This window comes from Ammospiza nelsoni, chromosome 2 (genome assembly GCF_027579445.1).
Source record: "Ammospiza nelsoni isolate bAmmNel1 chromosome 2, bAmmNel1.pri, whole genome shotgun sequence".
In the NCBI taxonomy this organism is placed as follows: Eukaryota; Metazoa; Chordata; class Aves; order Passeriformes; family Passerellidae; genus Ammospiza; species Ammospiza nelsoni.
The window spans coordinates 1,181,087-1,200,747 of record NC_080634.1 but is presented as its reverse complement, the minus strand read 5'-3'; the positions used below and the strand labels follow the sequence as shown (position 1 = coordinate 1,200,747).

At 46.8% G+C, this 19,661-nt stretch overlaps 1 protein-coding gene across 2 annotated transcripts in view; it reads left to right on the top strand.

Moving 5' to 3' along the window:
- The window catches only part of SCAF4 (SR-related CTD associated factor 4), a 30,667-nt gene extending 11,899 nt beyond the window's left edge, over positions 1 to 18,768 (top strand). Inside the window, exons 5-21 of one of the 2 annotated variants that reach the window (XM_059493260.1) lie at positions 1,023 to 1,158; positions 3,384 to 3,523; positions 4,020 to 4,196; positions 4,412 to 4,512; positions 5,007 to 5,054; positions 6,148 to 6,256; positions 6,572 to 6,739; positions 7,340 to 7,425; positions 8,107 to 8,297; positions 9,174 to 9,274; positions 10,235 to 10,348; positions 11,036 to 11,192; positions 11,957 to 12,111; positions 12,844 to 13,006; positions 13,101 to 13,181; positions 13,264 to 13,452; positions 17,347 to 18,768. In XM_059493260.1, coding sequence (XP_059349243.1) covers positions 1,023 to 1,158; positions 3,384 to 3,523; positions 4,020 to 4,196; positions 4,412 to 4,512; positions 5,007 to 5,054; positions 6,148 to 6,256; positions 6,572 to 6,739; positions 7,340 to 7,425; positions 8,107 to 8,297; positions 9,174 to 9,274; positions 10,235 to 10,348; positions 11,036 to 11,192; positions 11,957 to 12,111; positions 12,844 to 13,006; positions 13,101 to 13,181; positions 13,264 to 13,452; positions 17,347 to 18,173 — 2,943 coding nt within the window. In that variant the 3' untranslated portion in view covers positions 18,174 to 18,768. The remainder of the gene's footprint in view (positions 1 to 1,022; positions 1,159 to 3,383; positions 3,524 to 4,019; positions 4,197 to 4,411; positions 4,513 to 5,006; positions 5,055 to 6,147; positions 6,257 to 6,571; positions 6,740 to 7,339; positions 7,426 to 8,106; positions 8,298 to 9,173; positions 9,275 to 10,234; positions 10,349 to 11,035; positions 11,193 to 11,956; positions 12,112 to 12,843; positions 13,007 to 13,100; positions 13,182 to 13,263; positions 13,453 to 17,346) is intronic. The other variant, XM_059493261.1, reaches the window with a different exon arrangement.
- Positions 18,769 to 19,661: the final 893 nt, after the last annotated feature.

The following is a 19,661-nucleotide window of genomic DNA, read 5'->3' as shown; positions in this document are numbered from 1 at the left end:
TGCTTTTGCCCATTTTTTGACCTTTGTATGATTTTCAAGTTCTTTGGAGAGATAGAATACCCAAAGCAACAAAAAGTATACTGTTTATCAGACCAAAATGTTACTTAAAAATAGACATTTTAAGTTTCTCTATAATGGATGTTATTTTAGCAAACATTTTGTAAAATTTTTTAATCACTTAGTTAGAGGTGGATTTACATGGGTGTATAAAACTGAGTCACAGTGAAAGAAGAGAATCAATTCATTTGAACTAAAAGGTACTTGAAGCTTCTGTGTGTGCAGGTGAATGACTAAGTCTGCAGAAAGAATAGCAATCCAACATGTGTTCTGCCTTCTACCTGCTTGCATGTTCCAGCTGAAGCAGCACAACTACTGAGACTTTTTTGTGTGAATGCTGGGCTGAAGAAGGAAAGGCCAATTTGCAGCTTGTTCCTGGAAGCTGCGTTGTTCTTCATGTCCAAAAAAAAAAAAAAAAAGAGCTTAAAATAACAGCTGACAATCTAATTGACTCTAAATTAATCCTGCAGTGATCAGTGAGGATGTTTCCACTTGCTTTCCTCATCTTTTGGATAATGATGGAGATGCAGTTTCTGGTCTCAACATAGAATTAGGCACAATACCAAGCAAGGTACTCAATCTGACTTCACAGTGTTGTGGTAGCATTTTCTGGTCTAACTGTCCCTCTCTTCATGCAGGCTTTCCAGCTTATTTTCCTTTTCTCTTTTTGGTCACATGGGTTGGGTGTTTCATCCCTGTGCAGACATGGGGCTGAAATGATGTCCTGGATTGTCCATCACACCTGGATTTCTGCCTGGCCAGAAGAGTTTTAGGGAAATGTCACAGGTTGCTGTGACAGTAAAATAAGTTGTCAGTTTTTATCTTTGCCACTTCAAAGGTGTTGCTGCCCTCTGTCACGACACAGGGTTTGTTAAGCTGGTGTGATTATGTCACTTGCTGCTCACACCTTCTCTGCAAACAGAGGAAAGTAGATTCAGCATTGGTGCTTCCTTTTGTTTCAACAGAGTAAAATAGTTCGTGTTCTGAACCTCTGGCAGAAAAATGGAGTATTTAAAATTGAAATCATTCAGCCTCTCTTGGATATGGCAGCAGGAACCAGTGCCACTGCACCCATGGCAGAGAATGCTACTAACAATGAAGGTAGGAATGACATTGTAACTTCTGCTCTCAAAGGGCACATGGCAGCAGCTTGTTTGCCTTCAGCACAAAGTGTCTGCTCTTGGTTCCAGCAGTGACATAGCAGTAAAGTCAGCTTTGTCACAATGAGCAGCCAAACTCATTTTAAATTACTGCTGATACTGTACTCCAGAAATTATCAGCATGTGAATACTGACTTGGGAAATATATTAAATATATATATATGCATGTGTACATATATATACAGGTGACTTCAGTGTGCCCTCTTAAACAGATATTTTCTCTTTTGCTTTGGAATATTTTTATGTGATTTCTCAATTTTATAATTCTTATGTCATTATTTTAATGCCAGAGTCCAGATAAGTAAGTGGGATCTTGGATGTTAAAGAGCTTCATCTTCCTTTCAGTCAGCTCAGTAGCTGAAAGCAGCAGCTGCCAGTGTCTGAGTGTGCAGCCCTGACAGTCTTGTGCTGGTGTTTCACATCCAGGTTCTCAGAGAGAACATTTGTGCCTGGGATTTTGCACGGGCTGCTGCCTGAGGAGCGCTGACCTGCAGAGCCCAGCAGTGCCAGGCTGCCCACTGTGCCTGCACTGACCTATTTAGTGCCACAGCAGAGCTTGCAGGGAATATGCATTCCACAGTTCCCTCTCTCTGCAGAGAGCAGCTTTTTGGCTCTGCACTCGTGTTTCACACTGAGCTGTGGTAACCTCCTTGTTTACTGTGCTCATGGAGCAGGACTGGGAAAATGGAGTGGAGGGAGTGAGGTGTGCTGAGAGACAGCAGAACACTGAAATATCTCCAGCTGTGTTCAGGGAAGTGTGTCCCATTAAAGGCTTTCTAAACCTGCCAGGGCCAGGGAATGCCTTGGCATCTGAGCCTGGGGGCAGTGGTGGCTGTACAGTTGAGTTTTGGGGCGGGTGAGGGGCACTGCCTGGCCGGCTCTCTCTCCTCAGTAGGGTGAGCAGGTTGGCTGCCCTCTGCAGTGATCTTCTGTGGGGTTAGTCAGGTGCACCAGAGGGGGAAATTTGGCCCTGCAATAAATATGCTAATGAATAATAGTAATAAATACATTAATGCATTATGTGAAGTAGAGTCTGTTTCACCCATAAAAACAGAGAGAAATGCAAATTTTCTCCCTTGAACAAGCAAATATCCTGCTGAATGTATTCAGGAAATAATTGGGGAGTTACTTTATATTTAAAAACAACACATAGCTTTTTGCTTTATTTTTATGTTGCATTTCACTTCTGGGAAAGTATTATTCAACACATTTGCCTGTGCTTGCTGCCTGTCAGCCCTGGAGTTATTTGAAGTGCAAACAGAGGAAGGGCTTTAAAGGAGTAGCTATTGCAAGGCAAACATGTTTGCTTAGTGTTTCAAACTAAATATTTCTGTCTGTGGAGTTTTTTTAACTTACTCCTTGTACAGCTTTATGAAGTCCATTAAAACAGATCTGGTGAACAATAGTTACTCACAGTATGTAGGAATTGATGGGATTATTGCTAATTTATGTGGTACTGGCAAGATGTTTATTAAAAAAGGTGTTGTAATGTAAGGCAGAGAGAATGGGAACGCTAATAGAATATCTTAAATTGTGATCTCAGTTTCAGCAAAGCTTAGTGGAAATGGGAATCTTTTCCTGGAAAAATGAGTAAAAATCATTTTCCTGGTGGGAGGATTTATCCATCAGCTGCTGGTGTGGTATGTGCACATGCAAAAGGAACGTGTGAACAAACTTTATCAAAGAAAACTGCCTCTGAAGTAATCCTTAAAAACCTTTAATTATTGCCAGACTTGTCTGCAGAGGTTCAGTTACTGGTGGAAAATGCTGAGAGAAACTCAGCTGCTCTTGCAGTGAGCCATGAGGTGGTTGATCCAAAAGGATGAGCCCAGGCCTGTGGGAGCAGAGCCACCACTTTCAGGGTATTGAAGCTCACTGCTAATGCTGTTTGAGTGATGAGAGCTTTTCTAAACCTGCACAGCTACAAACACAGAGCTGGGAGCTGAAATTCCGTGCGGGAGCAGCTTTTCTGTCCCAGTGCATGCCAGGTGCAGGTGTGAGCGGTGAGCAGAGCAGTTCATGGCAGAGCAAACAGAAAATGCAGCTGGGGTGCTGCGAATAGGCCCTTTTGGGATAAACGGGGGGTGCAGGCAGCTGACACTTGCTGTGGGGAGCAGGAGGGACCCTGTGGAGTCTCACAGCCCCCCCTGTGTTCTGGCCCCCCAGGCTCGCCGCCCCCTCCGGCCAAGGTTCCCTCGGAGCCGCCGCCAGTGACCGCGAACTCGGTGCCCGCCGTGCCGCAGCTGCCCAGCTCCGACGCCTTCGCGGCTGTGGCCCAGCTCTTCCAGACAACGCAGGGACAACAGGTAACCTGCTCGCTGTCCCCTTCAGGGCCTGCCTGAAAGGAGGGGAAGTGGTGGCACCGACAGCCTGGGTTTGAAGCAAAAGCTTCCCGAAGGTCTTCGGTGGGAAAGAGTATTTAAATTCTTCCATACAATAGTTGTGATATTTCATGATATTCAGTGCCTAAGTAATTGGGTACAAATTGATGCAGTAAGAAGGTTTCTGGAACAGGTGGAATATCTCAAAGGAAATGAGGAATTTCATTGGTCGGTCCATTTAAATGTTTGCTGCGTTGAAGGGCCTGAGCACTGCAATGTTGGGATCTACTGAATTCTGCCACCAAAGTATTTAAATAAGGGACTCGTGGTCTTGCTGTTAATGCTTCACAGTTCACTCAGGTTGTGCTGTGTTCATCCCCTGCCATAATCTGTATTGACATAAAATTTATATCCTACAGCTCTTTCAATACTTGGTGTTTATATGAGGACATTCACTTCACACTGTCTCATGTTTCTGTAGCTGCAGCAAATCCTGCAGACCTTCCAGCAGCCTCAGAAGCCCCAGTCACCGGTCATAGACAACACTGTGATGGCTCAGGTTCAAGCTATTACTGCTCAGCTGAAAACCACAGCAGCACAGCCCCCAGAGCAGAAAGCTGCTTTCACAGCACCTGAGCAGAAAACATCATTTGACAAAGTAAGTCTTGGTTTACATTTTCTCAAGATGGAGAAATCTGGTTTTGGACAGTTTTTATTTGGTATTGGAATATAGATTTCTGTTTTTCCCCAATTCTAACCTTGTCTTTAGTTTCAGAGCTTACATTGGTTGTAAGAATGTGATAATAAAGATATTTTGGCTGCCAGTTGGGTAAGATACAGAAAAAATAGTTGTGCTGATGTGGTTTCTTTCAGAAGCTGCTAGATCGGTTTGACTACGATGATGAACCAGAAGCTGTGGAAGATTCTAAGAAAGAAGATTCAACTCCTTCCCCTGCAGTGTCTCAGCCAGCTTTGTAAGTTCTGTGTCATAATAAAACTAACAAATCTTTGTCCTAAAACATTTTTAGGTGAGAAAGTAGATTAAAATTTCAAGTTAGTTCAGTTTAACTGAATTAACAGTCCAAATTTAAAGCACTGTTAACAGTTTTTGGTGGGGAGATTTTTGTGTCTCTTTACTTTGGTGATCTGGTGTTGCCTCATTGGTGGAGGACTCTGTTCTGTAGAGAAAAGCTCAGATTTAGTTGCAGGATGAGTTCCATGTTTTTACAGTACATCTGAGGGTGTCAGGGCATCACTGCATCAGCTGGATTGCTTTACTGGCTGGGGAAAGGTGCTCTTCCAAACGTTGTGATAGATTCTAGTATTCAAGAAATGAAAATTGCCTTTACAGTTTTATGTTTGCAAACATTCCATCCCCACACAAGCCAGCTCAGGCTCCTGTTTCCCTTTTGCTGTGCATTATGATGAAGTCTGGAATGACATGACCACATGCCAGTTTTTTCCACAGGACCTCTCTCTCATTCAGTGCACAGGCTGGATGGTGCTCAATGCCGGGGTTAGTCCACATTTCTTTTTTCCCTGCTTCAGTGCGTGGCCCCATGTCTTACTCTCTGTATCTGCATCTAAAGCCTGCTCTCAAAACCAGAACCACTAACTCTGTCATCAGCTTTCTGCCTGTGTCTCTCACCTCGAGCACCTCATGTCCACCAGTAGTAGCTCATTCAGGGTCTCTGAAGGAAATGGATAGTGTTTGCCTTAGAATGCAGACGGAGCTCTGGAGTGCAGAAAGAGGAGGTAGGTCACAGGCACTGCTGGTGTCTGCCCAGCTGGAGGCTTGTGGGCATGTTCATGTTCTGTAGGTGGTGCTTCAGGGCCTCACAGCTGTGCAGGGTGTCCCTGAGGGTGGCATCCCGTTGCTCCCAGTCTGGGGCATGTGAGCTCGGTAATTCTCTCTGTAAAGTACTGATCTGTCCACAATCTTCTCAGAATGGTCTTCTGACGCTGCAAGGTTCCATTTCCCATCACCATCAAATTCCTTTCTCCCCTGAAATGCTGCTGAGTTTCTTGCACAGGCTGTGTCTGCAAGCAGGTCCTGTTACCTGCAGACCTCCAGAATTCCCTGAGCACTGTCCATTCTGTGTGTTGAATCAGGAAGTGATGGGCATCACTGTAATAATCCTCATGTGATAGCCAGCGCCTTCTGCTCTGCCCTATTTCCTCCCAAACCAAAGTGTTTTCTTACAGCAGAGGTACAGCCAGTTTTTTCTCCTTGAGGGAAAAAAGCGTTGCCTCTTTTGTTCCCAAAAGAGGAGCTGCAAAGGGAGAGAATGAGCCTAAGGCAGAAAACCTTTCTGAAATGTTTCTGCAGGCTGAGATCTTCAGCACGCTCATAGAAGTGCAGGGGCGAGAGAGGCTCTAACCTTTGTGTAGCATCGCTTTAAATGTGAAAGGACTGCTCTTAGAGTGGAGCAAAGATCAGGAAGCCACTCTTTCTTCCTTTTCTTTTTTTGTTGGAAATAGGATCATAGCAAAGATAATTGTTCTGTCTCATATAACAGCCAGAATGTGTAAATGTGCATAGAAATCTGTCAAATAAAGACAAACCTGTGCATCTACTGACTTGTCTCACCAAAATACTCCTGTTTTAGTGGGTTTCCAGGAGAAGGCATGCAGCAGCCAGTGTTTCCTCAGCTCCCAAACATGGATCCATTTCAGCAGCGGATGATGGGAATGCAGCAGGATCCGATGCGGCACCAGGTAACCCAGGCTTTTCCCTTGTCCCCCTCTTGTGCTTTCCATGCTTTGCTGTTTCCTTTGGTGCAGCAGGAAGGAAGTGATTTTCCTGCTGGTGAAGAGTGAATGTGGCTTAGCCCTGCATCTTCCCAAAGAAACATATCTTTGGTGTCTGTCCTAGTCAGGCTTTGAAGGACAAGATTGTTACTTGTGCACCCAAATGCTTAGCCTGCTTCATCTTTTCCCCATCTTTTTGTTTGTTTCCCCATCTTTTACTGCTGGGAAAGTGAATGTAATTCCTTCTCCTAGCTGGAATTCTGTGTTTTTTCTCCTCCCAAGGTGCCTCTTCCTCCGAATGGGCAGATGCCAGGCTTTGGTCTCCTGCCTACCCCCCAGTTCCCACCCATGGCTCAGCCAGTGATGCCTCCAGCAGCACCAGTGCAGCCAACTTTCCAGTCTCCCTTCCCAGTGCAGGCTGAGCCACACCTGCAGAAACCCCACCAGCAGGTGAGCAGCCCTTGCAGCGAGCAGACCAACTCAGATGCTCTCATACATGTCATTCCCAAATGTGTGTGGATTGTCCTGGAGCAGAAGTGTCAGCATGACCAGGACACAGCTGGCTATGAGGCTGGCTTTGCTGGGAGAGAGCTCCAGGACTTAGCCCTTTCCTGCCTCCAGCATAATTCAGCCTTAAAGTAGTTTCTTAAAATATCTTGGAGAAAAGTTGCAGCAGATCTCACTTTGCCTGGGATTTTGATGATGGAGCGTGATCCACTGACTGATTTTAAGGAATAAAATCATGTTCTGTGGAGATGCAGGTGTTGCTGAAATGGGGTGAAATGTGGAAACCAATAATTTGCAAATTGAAAATGGGAATTGTGTGAATTATTTCTATGGTGCCTTTTCAGTGGCTGTGTTAAGTACGTGCAATACTGGACCGTCTCCCTGCTAGTGATCACAGGGTGAAGGTTTTGAGTCACATCACTCTTTAATTTCACACATTTGAATATTCAGTGTATTTTCAGTACTGTTAATTTAGTCTGAGCATAACAAGAAATAGAATGCTTGTCCTACTCACCCCTAACACCTGTCAATTTCATGTTTTAGGATATGGAAGTGGAACAGCCTCCCATTCAGGAGGGAAAACGGCATGTTTCTGACAGTAGGAAATCAAGATCTAGATCTGCATCAAGGTAAGTGAGTGAAAGTTCTTTCAGTGCAGGAATGAAAAGCAGATTAACAGCTCTAAGATAATGAACCTCTAAAGTCATCTCCCTTCTAGGGAAAATATTGTATCTGTGCAGTTCTCTCTCACTGGGAGAGAGCAACTTCCATTCCTTTCAGTCCAGAGCAAGTTTTAGGGAGGCAGAATGTGATAGTTTAATTTGTCTGTGCTCTAAAACACTTTTCTTATGAAAACCTTTGTGATCTGTGACTTTGTGTGTCACTGAGATAATGTGTCACATCCCAGCTGACCGAGCAGGTCTGGCTCCACTCTCTGCCAGTCATCTTGTTCACCAAGATGCAGTCGCTCTGCACGATTTCTCTGAAGGTCTGCCACACCTTGAGAGGTTTAAAACGTGAACACGATGTAAAATACAATTTCAGCGGCAGAATTTATTTAGAATGTATTATAATCATTTTTAGCCATTTCTTTGTAAAAGCAGTGAACATTTGCCTCATTGATAGAAGTGTAATTTTCCCTGTGGTGGACGCAGTTTTGCCGGTCAACTTCAGCACAAAATTAGGACACGACGAGAAACTTTTTGTGTGAACGAGCTTGGATTGACATGTTCCCTTCCCGAGGGAGCCCTTGGGGTGCTGCACAGCTGAGGCTGTGTGGGGCTCTGAGCAGGGTGCCTTGGTTCCCACAGGTCCCCCAAGAGGAGACGCTCGCGGTCGGGCTCGCGCTCGCGGCGCTCCCGGCACCGGCGTTCCCGCTCGCGCTCCCGGGACCGGCGCCGGCGCTCGCCCAAGTCCCGCTCGCAGGAGCGGCGCGAGCGCGAGCGGGAGAAGGAGCGCCGCTCCAAGGGGCTGCCCCAGATCAAGGCAGAGACTGTCAGTGGTGAGTGTGTTCCCCTCCTGCTTCTCTGGGTCACCCTGCGCCTTGCCGTGGGGCCCGGTGTTCTCGCTGTGCTCCTTGGGGTCAATGCTGCTGCTTGTGCTCTCCGGGGCTCGTCCAAACAGAACGAGAGTTAACTGCCTTGTGATTCCTGGTAGGAATCTTACCGCACTGCCCTGTGCTTCTCTACTCATATTTAGCATTTCTGGAGTATCCCCAAGTTTGAGGTATTTTGGCTGTAAAATACGAAAAAGCTGAAACCCCCTGTTTTTCTTTTCCTTCCTTCGAGACATAGAAGCAGATTGAACAAAATGGATTTGAGTTAATTGTAAATTATTACAATTTTTCTAAGTATATCAATCCTGTGTATTTCCCCAACCTGAAGAAGAGATCTTACCTGGAAAGCACACAGGCTGATGGTTGGATTTCTGATACAATCCTGGCTTTGCCAGCGTTTATACACCAAACGTAGTAGTCCTGTGCATGTTCCTTGGGAGTGTGGAATCTTCTCATCAAGTAAAATAAAAAGATTCTTTCTTATATAAGAGAGACAAAACCCTGAGGTGTTTCAAGAGCCAAGTGGTGAGTGATGGTCCCAGGGGTAGAGCAGCCCTGGAGCTGCTCAGTGGAAGCTCCCTGCAGTGCTGTGAGATGTGCTGCTGCCAGCACCTTTCCCAGGTTCTGTCAGGTTGGCTGTCAGAGTTTGCAGTTCTGTATCTCTCAGGTGGAAAACCTGGATGAGTGTAGAGTATTTCTGCAGTAACCTGCAGCCTGGGGGATACCTTGAGCTCCTTTCCTGGTGATTACCCTGGGTTCAGCATGGGATAGGTGTGGGTTATCTGTGCTATAAGGACCACCTGTGCTAACTCTTGGTTGTAGTTTGCAGTACCACACTCTGGGTAGGACAGCTGGACAAAAGGACAACTCAGCAGGATGTAGGAAGTCTCCTGGAGGAGTTTGGCCCCATTGAGTCCATCAATGTGAGTAGAAGGGGTGCAGTGTGAGCTGCTTTGATGTGTTTGGGTGCACAACATCTCTCCAGGCTGCTGTGAGGCAGAGTCATTTCTGATACATTCCAAAGAGCTGGCCTCTCATTTTCCATGTCTTGTGTTTTTGGTGTGGGCACTCAGAGCATGTGGCTGACCTGTACACAAACAAGAAGGGAGCTGCTTTGGTTTCCTGCAGTATAAAAGTACAGAAAATTACCCCATTTTCATAAAAATCCTGCTTTCCCTGCAGGATGATGGCTGCAGAATTACATCCCATGCTTCTGAGTTCCTTGGCTGCTTCATTTTATTTGATTATAGGAGCATGGACTCTCAGCTGGTGTTCTTGTTGCTCTTCTGTCATTTTAGCCATAAACACAGACAACTATTGTTTTATTTTGCTGTATTTAAGGATATTTTATGTATAAATTATAGCTGTTCCAGTAACTTCAAAAATTTCATTCATTCAAACAAACAAAAATAAGTGACTAATTTTCTTTCTATTCCCAAATTTTGTAAGAGAACATAGGAGTTTTTTCCCCAAATTCATTACAAATAAAAATTACTCCAAATCTGCAGCTAGAACTGAATGTGGAGGTGCAGCTGGCAGAGTGAAGGGGGATACTGTTGTGCATTCCAACAAAGTAACTAATTGCCAGATGTTAAAATTTACTTGAACGCTATTGTTTAGCAATTTAAAATGATTAAATGTGCAAAAGTCAGCTGTATTTTAGAGTTTGGAGGTTTCAGAAGTTGTGGAAGTCTCAGTTCACTAGAAATGTGAATTTCCAGAAGATAGTGGCTTTCTTAGCCTCTTAAACTAACATTTCCTTCCGTACTTGCACAGCCCCTTTGGAACAGCCCCTGATGCCCCAGCTTGCTGTAACTGTGCATTTGTGTGCTGTTCACTGTTTGTTACCCACAAAATGAATTTTTTCCCTCAACCCCACACAGATGATACCGCCCAGAGGATGTGCCTACATTGTCATGGTGCACAGACAAGATGCCAACAGAGCCCTGCAGAAACTGAGCCGAGGCAACTTCAAAGTCAACCAGAAATCCATCAAGGTACTGCCTGAAAGCATCAGGCTTTCCAAAGCTGCTGTAATTACTGTCATCCTGTCTCATCTCTGCTGGGCTTTGGGCTATTTCAGACTCATATGGGTTCTGGAGATGACATTCTGTAAAATCCTGCAAAAATACATCAGTGAACTGGTTTTTGGGAATTATTGTTCCTGGTCTGTAGTGGGATAGTGGAACCTTGTATCAGTTTCCTTGAAAGATTGCCAATAATTATCTGTTTAATCAACCAAAAGGGTGCCTTTTTGCTCATTGCAGGGGACTGGCACTGTCTGTTTCTTGTTGCTGTTATTTGTCTCCTAACAGAGTTTCATTACATATGATAATCCTACAAAGAGTACTCATAAATAAGGAAATGTGCATCAATTAGTGAAGTTCTTCCTTCTGTAGAATGTCAAATTAGTGTGACACTGTCCTCCAAAGGGAAATGGAATTAATCTTGGTGGCTGGGGATCATCAGAAGAAGCTGGCTTTATGCATTTTTACAAATGATGTGCAAGAGTCAAGCCAAGAAACAGGAACCAAGTCTGCTTAAAAAAATACTTTCTTCAGAGTTCTGTAGCTGTTTCACTTAGGATTTTTACTTTTTACCCTCAAATGTTTTGTGAGAATGAAATGATAAATCCATGAAAATGGGAACATTTTACTGACCACTTGTATTTCCCCCTACCCAAGATTGCCTGGGCTCTGAATAAAGGAATAAAGCCAGACTACAAGCAGTATTGGGATGTAGAACTGGGTGTGACTTACATACCATGGGACAAAGTCAAACCTGAAGATCTGGAAAGTTTCTGTGAAGGAGGAATGCTGGACAACGAGACCCTTAGTCCAGGTACAGTGTCACTGCATGGTTTTTATTGAACCTTTATTTCAGGATTTGACCATTCTGTAAAGTTTGCCCAATTAGCTGGTGATTATGTGCTCTAATTGTAGCATCTCCTCAGGCTGAACACACAAAAATCAGCAGTGTGTTTTAAACAAAAATGTAATGAATCGTGAGCGTAATGTCAGTGTGTTCCAGTCCTCTCAGTGCTTTTCTCTTTCCCAAAATGCCCCCTCACTGATCCCTCTTTGTGCTTAGCTGGCTTTTCCCAGGAAGTTCTGACAGACAATAGGGGCCATTCCTTCCATAAATTAGGTTTAAAGCGATATTTGGCATTTTTGTTACTTTGCTGCAATTCTTTAGAGTCGTATTCTCTTTTTCCTTGTTTGAGACTTGAAGATGTTGGGATTTTTAGAAATGAGTTTTCAGAGAAGTGGCAAAGCTGCTGCCTTCTTGCCTGAGAGCAATAGAATGAACCTGTTGAAAACTTGTCCCAAAGAGCCTTGCAGTTTTTGTCACAGATAATGTATCAGAATCCTGGGTGTGTATGATCACTGTCAGTGCAAAGGATTGTTAAATGACTGCTGAAAGGAGCAAGTTTATTTGCTGTGTTCAAAATAATTTGGATTTTTTATTGTCAGAAACAGTATAAATGCTTCTTAGCTCTATGCTGTTATTACCTGAGTATTTTCAATTTTTGTAAACATGACTAAACATGTTTCACGTGGCACTGCTTGTCTGACCTGTGTCTGCTGGGATTTTGTTTTGGGCAGAGTGGAAGGGAATTCCCAAGAAGTCTGAGAATGAAGTGGCTCAGAATGGAGGCGCAGAAGCTGCACACAATGAACCAGTGTCACCTATTCCCAAAGCTTTACCTGTCCCAATTCCTGTTCCCATGCCTGCACCAATAACAGTACCTCCTCCACAGGTGAGAGTTGTTCCACAGAAACAAACAAAACTCACTTGAAATAATAATTCAGGGAGGGAGGGAATGCCATGAATGGGAACTCTGTTCTCTCAGTCACAGAGGAATTGCTGCAGTGGCATCTTTGTTTTAGAAGGGCTGAATTGCGTCTTCAGGTTTTGTGATTGGCTTTGTTTTGTTATTTTTTTTATATATTAATGTTCCTCTGAAAGCTTTTCTTATTGGCAGATACTCCACTACTTTTATATTGGTAGTTTCTTGTCAGTATATCAGAGCTAATTTAAATTCAGAGTTTAATATAAAGCAGAAATAAAGGAAAAGGAAACACCGGTCACTCTAATGTGCAAACTCAGGTAATGAGAAAGAGACAAGCAGAGGTTTTTAGTTGCTCTGAAGTAGTGAGCATTCCAGTGGATCCCGTCTGGAAATCCATCACGCTGGGTGCACGTGAACCCCAGGTGCTGTGTGAGGGGTTTGTGGAGGTGAGTTACCAACAGGCATTAGCACAGAGGAAAATTCTCTAATTACAAAGGCAGACAGGGCTGGTGTTGGCACTTTCAGTGATGGGAGTTCTGGAGTGCCCCTGCATATTCTGTGCGAGTGCCCCCTTGTTGCAGAGGAGTTCGGGGTCGCTGAGATGTCCTGGTGGAGCTGGACAAGGACAGAGATCCCCAGCGGGACACAGAGCCATTGGGGCACTCTTGGGGTAACCCATGTTTCCCTTTCCTTTGCCAGGTTCCCCCCCATCCATCAGGGCCCCCCGTGGTCGGTGCACTCCAGCCCCCAGCTTTCACAGCACCTTTAGGAATTCCCCCTCCTGGATTCGCCCCCGGGGTGCCGCCGCCGCCGCCGCCTCCGTTCCTCCGGCCGGGCTTCAACCCGCTGCATTTACCTCCAGGTTTGTGGGGTGGGCCAGCCCGGGCCCTGCAGGCCAGAGCTGCACTGGGCTGTGCCAGGGGCACTCAGGGCTCCCTCTGCTGTGCTTCTTGTAGGGTTCCTTCCTCCCGGGCCGCCGCCTCCCATAACCCCTCCGGTCTCTGTCCCGCACACTCCGGCAGTGAACATCCCAAACTGTGAGTGCTGGGCCCTGGGGAGGGCAGGGGGCCTGCAGGGATTGCTGCCTGGTGCTCAGCGTGCCCTTGCCTTGTTCCTCAGCTACAGCCGCTGGTGGGAGTGAGGACACCACAAAGGAGTCGTCCGTAGGAAATCCCATCCCGACAGTGGTGTCTGGAGGCAGAGGGAATGCTGAAAGTACTGACGCTTCCAAACTCTATGGCACTGTCCCACCTCCTGTAGCACCTACCAACGTCCCTGCTCCTGTCACCCAGGCTGTTCCACTCCTTGGTAAGTGCCCTCCTGGCTAAGTTCTGCTCTTCATTCTTCCCTGCATTTTAAATACCATTTTGGTTTGGCTACTGACTCACAGGCCAGGGGAAAGGGAAGCACATTCTTCTCAACTTGTTGAAATTTCTGTCCTACTGTTGGCTTTCAAATCAATTTTAAAGGCTTAGTTTTGCACAGGAGAAACAGTCAGTATTTTTTACTACTGAAGAGCCAAAGCCATGATGTATAAGTTACAAATTCAAATACTGTCCACTTTTAGCAAGTGAAGGTTTATACAGTCTAGACAATGAACTTAGAGCAACACATCTGTATGACATAGAAACCAGATTTTAGACTCAACTATTAGATATACAAAATTACCATGCAGAGAAACTATTTTTAGTGTATTTTTGAAATCTCTGAGGATAGGGTACATTATGTATGCAATAAATTTTTTCAATAGAACAGAAAAGCTTTTATGCAGCCCTGCAGTAGGACAGGTTTTGAAACCTTTGTAAGAATATTTTATTTAACTATTACCAAATGTTTTTCTGACTAGCAAACCCAGGGTAATGGGAATATGTTGCTTAAATTACTTTTCCTAATATGATACAAACTTGGTCAGGTTTTGAAAGGGAGTGTGAACTGTTACAGAACTTTGCTAAATGCTTATTTTATGATGGCTTCGGATGGGCCAGTGTCAAGAATTTACTCCGGAGACTTGTTGCGTGCAAATTTTAGTGAGATTACTACATTTAGGGGATTTTGGGCCTCTACATGAGAGCCTAAGAAATGAATGAAAAGCTAATTTTGTGTTAGTGTGTTTCTGCCCAGAATTTTCAGTGATCACTGAAGAAAATCAGAGATTTGTCTCCCTGAGAGCTCAATGCTCTATTGGATGTGAGGGCTAAATTTTCCATCCATGACTAATGATTTATGGATACTGCATGTTGAAAACTTTACAGAAGACCCTTTCAAAACAGAGAAAAGCTTGAGAAACTCTGTGGTGACACCATGGAGTCAGGGAATTTTGTTAGGAATTTCAGAAATTCACACCTTCCTGCTGAATGACACTTTCTGTGAAGGTAGCTCAGAGTTCTGGAGTTTCACTGTCTTGGACAACATAACCTGCACTTGATATTCCTGGACTTGGGAATGTGTGAGGTTCTGAATGATTCTGTAGCAAACTCCAGCAAAATCCCACCAGATTGACAACATGGTCTCCCTCTCAGGAATTCCCTGGCAGTATTTAACACTGTAGCTGTAGGATGCCACATTCCCCACTGGAGAACATGCAGAATGCTGGAGAACAGCAGCTTCAGAGTGGAGTGAAGCCCTGCTGCTGTTGTGCTGGATCCATGAGCTTTTGGCTTGTTCCATGTGTTCCATGAGGGACAGACAGACAGCACAGAGCTCCACGTGCTGGGAGGTGATTCAAGGGGTTGGGTTCAAGTTACTGGAACCACTGAGTGAGCAGAGTTTGTGTACGAGTTAATCAGCTGCCAGCCCTGGTGACATGGGAATTATCCCAAGGGAATGCAGGCTTTGTCCAGCTGGGGGAGATGGTCAGGTCTGTATCATAGTGACAGGCAAATCTGGCTTCATCCTTCAGTAAGGATGGCTCCTGTGCCCTCCCTGGACACAAGATCCTTCATGCCAGCCTCAGCACTCTGGGCTGTGTTGTAGGAGTCGCGTGATGTAACTTGGGACGCTTTGGTGTGTGATGGTTGCTCCTCCCAAACCCATAAAATCTGTTGTGAAGGCAAGGTGTGGTTTTGCACATTGGGACAGAGCAGCAGGTGGCAGGTGTGAGGGAACTGGCTGCAGCAGGACAAGCTGGGTCAGGAAATCACCTCAGGGTTTCTCTCAGAGCTCAGGGAGTTCATACCCAGCTCAGGAAACTGCTTGAATGTCAGGTACTTCCTAAAACAAAAGAGGATTTTAACTTGCCCCAGACATGGTGTGTGTGTCTGTAGCATGAATTTCCCTGAGCATTTTCAGTAAGCTGGGATGTGTTTCTGGACAGCTCTTTAGGTTTTCAGTTGGTGCCTGATTTTTCAGAGAGAGCAAACTCCAGTAGTTCTACAGTTGCTTTAGCCTCAGCACTGAAGAGGGGTGATATTTAAAATAAATGTAAAATACAAAGTGTCCAGCTCTGCAGCCAGTGCAGTTCAGAATGAAGGAGTTCTAGGTACAATTATGTTGCTTCATGCTGCAGTTTGTGTAGAAATAAGATTGAGAAATTTAATGACTTATTAAATGTGAAACTTGCCTCCCTCGCCTCATGTTCATGCTCTGGTAACCCACATCTGCTCTGCTGCTTCTAAGCAGAAGCACAGGCTTAACTTCAGCTCTTTAGTTCTCAGTTATTCTGTTCTGCCTTGTTTTAATCTTCTGAGGAAGATTAAAAGATGTTTTTACCAAGAAGAATATCCCCAAATCTCAGAATTCCTGGGAGACATCATTAGCTATGAGTCTTGTCTTGCTAGATCTGTAGTTCTGTCACAGGAGGAGTTTAAACTGGGTGGTTACAGACCTGGTTATTGACCAGGAGGGGAGAAGGCTTTGCATTTTAGAGGAAGGAAAAAATGCAGAAAAAAAAAAAAAAAGCTGTTGGTACTGGACCATTTCTCTCCAAGAGTGGGAGCTGTGTCTGACTGCTTGCAGGGGAGGGGCAGAGGATATCATGGACTCGAAGATGTCACATGAATCTTCTCACTGGCAAAATCCAACTTCCTTCCAATATGGATTTAAAGAGCACTCAGGTGAAAAGGTTTCTGTCAGAGACATCCCTAAAGTCAGTGTGTGGTGAGAGGGCAGCACAGCAGGCTCAGCTCTGTCTGGGGACAGGTACCAAAGCTGGACAAGGGAGGGATGAACACCACGGCAGCTCGTGTGGCTGCTCCCAAGGGCAGTTTCACTGCTGACATTAATTCCAGCATCAATTCCCACAGCATTTCATCCTGGTTTTTCCCAGGCAGGGGCTGTGTTCCTAGGGCAGGAGGTGCTGGTGAGCAGGAGCAGATGGAGCAGCAGTGTGAGGGCTCTTGGAGCACGGGACAGTGCTCCTGGTTCAGACTGGAGGCACCTGCCCTGGGGTGGTGGGCAGGGCTCAGCTGGAGCTCAGGATTCTTGTCAAAATCCTGTTTTTGGCTCCTTGTGTTGGTGTCCAGGAGCTGTGGGCTCAGCTTTGTCCGACAGTGTTTTTGGAGAGGGAATTTTTTAACTCCTATGAAGAGCATAGGAATAAAACTGGAAAATAGTTGGTGCTGCATATGTGCTATAAAGAATGGAACACTATTACAAAAAAAAAGAAGCTAGGGATGACCTGTTGAATTTCCTTTTAGTTTACATTGCAGGGTTTATTCTAATGTTGCATTTTGTTTTAGTTACATTGCCAGGTTTATTCTAATGTTGCATTTCCTTTTAGTTTACATTGCAAGGTTTATTCTATTATGAATCTTTGTTGTGTCCCTTTTCTGTGGAGTGGTAAAGAGAGCTGTGTTCAGCTGTATTCCAGCCTCCTCTGTGCTTGTTTCTGGTGCTGTGCAGCTGTGGGGTGTTGAGCTGCTGTTTGTGGCAGAGGGAAATGCCTGAATCCCACTGGAGGGAGTGGGGTGTGTTCGCCTGGAAGGGGCTTTGGCTAATGTCGCTTGGGGAAGCAGGAGGCTGAGCTGGGGCTTAGGGAGAGCTGTTCCTGCACCAGGGCAAGGCTCTCCCCAGGGAAGTCTCTGGGATCAGGGTTAGCTGCTGCCTGGGCACAGCCCTTGCTGCCAGCAGCGCACAGAGCCCAGGCCGCTCCGCTCCCGGTTCTGGGCCGCTCCTTTCCCAGATAAGCGCAGATTATTGGGTTTGAGGTCGGGAAGCGCTCCGCACCCCGGCGCCGGCTCTGACTGTCGCTTGTGTTCCTTGCAGGCACGCAGGGGGTAGCGCCGCCGCCGCCCGCGCCCGTGGTGGGGCTGCAGACTCCGTCCACGGGGCTGCTGGGCGCCCGGCCCGGGCTGATCCCGCTGCAGCGCCCGCCGGGGATGCCGCCGCCGCCGCCGCTGCCGCGCTTCCCCATGCTGCCGCCGCGCCACATGCCGCCGCACATGATGCACCGGGGGCCGCCGCCGGGCCCCGGCGGCTTCGGCATGCCTCCCCCGCACGGCATGAAGGCGCCCTTCCCTCCGCCCGGCCACTTCGTGCGGCCCGCGGGCGGCCAGGGCGGCGGCGAGGAGAGCAGGGACGGGCGGCAGTTCCGGAACGACAGGCAGTTCGCGGGCAGCGGCAGAGAGCAGGAGCGGTTCGGCCGGAGATCCTTCGGGAGCCGCGCGGACGGCGAGCGGGAGCGCTACGGCGGCCGCGACGAGCGGGAGCACGAGCGGCCGGGCGGGCGCGACAGGCGAGACTGGGGACGCCGCAGCCCCGAGCGCGACCGGCACAGGGACTCGGAGGACAGGAACAGGCGCTCCAGCGGCCACCGAGACAGGGAGAGGGATTCCAGGGATCGGGAGTCGCGCAGAGACAAGGAGGAGAGCCGCGGCAAGGAGAAGCCGGAGGTGACAGACAGGGCGGAGGGCGACAAAAACCACGAGTCGCACGGCGGCAAAACGGAGGGCGCGGGACTTGTTTCAGAACTGGCTGCGGGAGACGCCGAGCCCGCGGGCGCCAGCGCCGCGGCGGAGTCAGCGCCCGAGGCTACCTCATCCCTGGAACAGGCGGACAAGGACACGGGCTCGGCGGCCGAGGCGCCGCGCTAGGGCCGCCCGGGCCGCGGAGCCCGGCGTGGCTTGTACAGTGCTGTAAATCCGCTTCCGCCCTGCGCCCCGAGGCGGGGCGCCGTGAGCAATTTGATTGCTTCCCTTCTATTTAAAATAGCCACAACATAACATAAAATACTGAAGAGATGATTAAAATATTACCCATTTTTGCTGTAACTTTTTTAAAGTTTTGACTTTAAAAAGTTTACGAATCAGAAGTAGAAGTGCTTTCTATTTTTTTTTTAATTTAAGAAAAGGTAACGGTGAAAGCTCCTCAAAACAATAGGGATGTGTTTTTAATAAACTCTATTTTCGTAACAAACTTTTAACGTGTGCTATTCTTCCTACGCTGCACTGAAGTGGAAAAGGAGTGTTCAGCAGCCTAAAGTTGGAACTGTTAATGCTGTACTGGAGTCTAAATTAGACTGGTTTGGTTCTGTTTGTTAAAGGAAATCCATCTGTTTGTGTAGCGATTCACAGAAGTGAATTTTTATTTGTAACAGTCCTCTGGAGTTTTAGATTGCTGCATTTTAATGAGCTACTTGACCACCCCGGGTAAACGTTAGTTTTAAGATGTTAATTGCAGAGTTAACTGTTTTAGTGTTTGCAATGCAATCCATTCTTTGCTTTATTTTTTTTTCCCCTCCCTCCCTTCAGTTGGTTCTGTGGTTCCTGTTGCTCCTAATTTGCCTTTTTTGAAGAAGTGACCCCTTCAGGCACCGAGCATCTGCTCTGAGGTTACACAGAGTGTGCCAGGCTGGGCAGTGCCTGCTCTGCAGCTTTGGTACTTGCTGGGAGTGAGACCTCGGAGGCACCACAATTCCAGCCTGGCTCTGCAGGCGGGGCTGGACAAGGACTGGGCCCTCCCTCCATGGACACGGGGCTGCTCCTGCTCACCCTGCCAGAGGTAGGTTGTGTGCCCCGGGCTGGGGACAGAGGGTGTTGTGGCACCTCCTCATGAGAGCCCTGCCATGTGCTGTCAGCTGTGCCGAGGGCAGGTGCAGTGTCTCTGTGGCTGATCCCTGGGGCAGGGATGCTGTGGGAAGTTCTGCCCACCCCATGTGGCTCAGAGCTCCCATAACCCCAGCAGCACCAGTGTTTGAATCCTGTGCGTATTCAATGGTTTTTTTGCTCCTTGCTATAGGTGTGTTCTACCTTTAAAGCTGGGGATTTTGCCCCAAGGGAAGGGCAGCTGCTTCCTCACATCAGTCCTTTTTTACAGCTGCCCTGCTGTCAAAGAGGGCAGAGGGAATTGTCTCTGGGGAGGGGAGAGGGTGGGAGAGCCACTGTGGAGCTCTGGGGAGAGGACATCTATTTTTATGTTCTTGCAATAGCAGAATAAAGAGAGAAAGAACCTGTTTACAGATTGTAGTGACCTCAACTTCCATGTGTTAAAACTCGTATCCTCACTGGTTGTTTCCTGCTGGGCCCACGGGACATTACCTTGTCCCACAAATCCGGGTTTGAGCCTTGGGAAAAGCTGCTCCA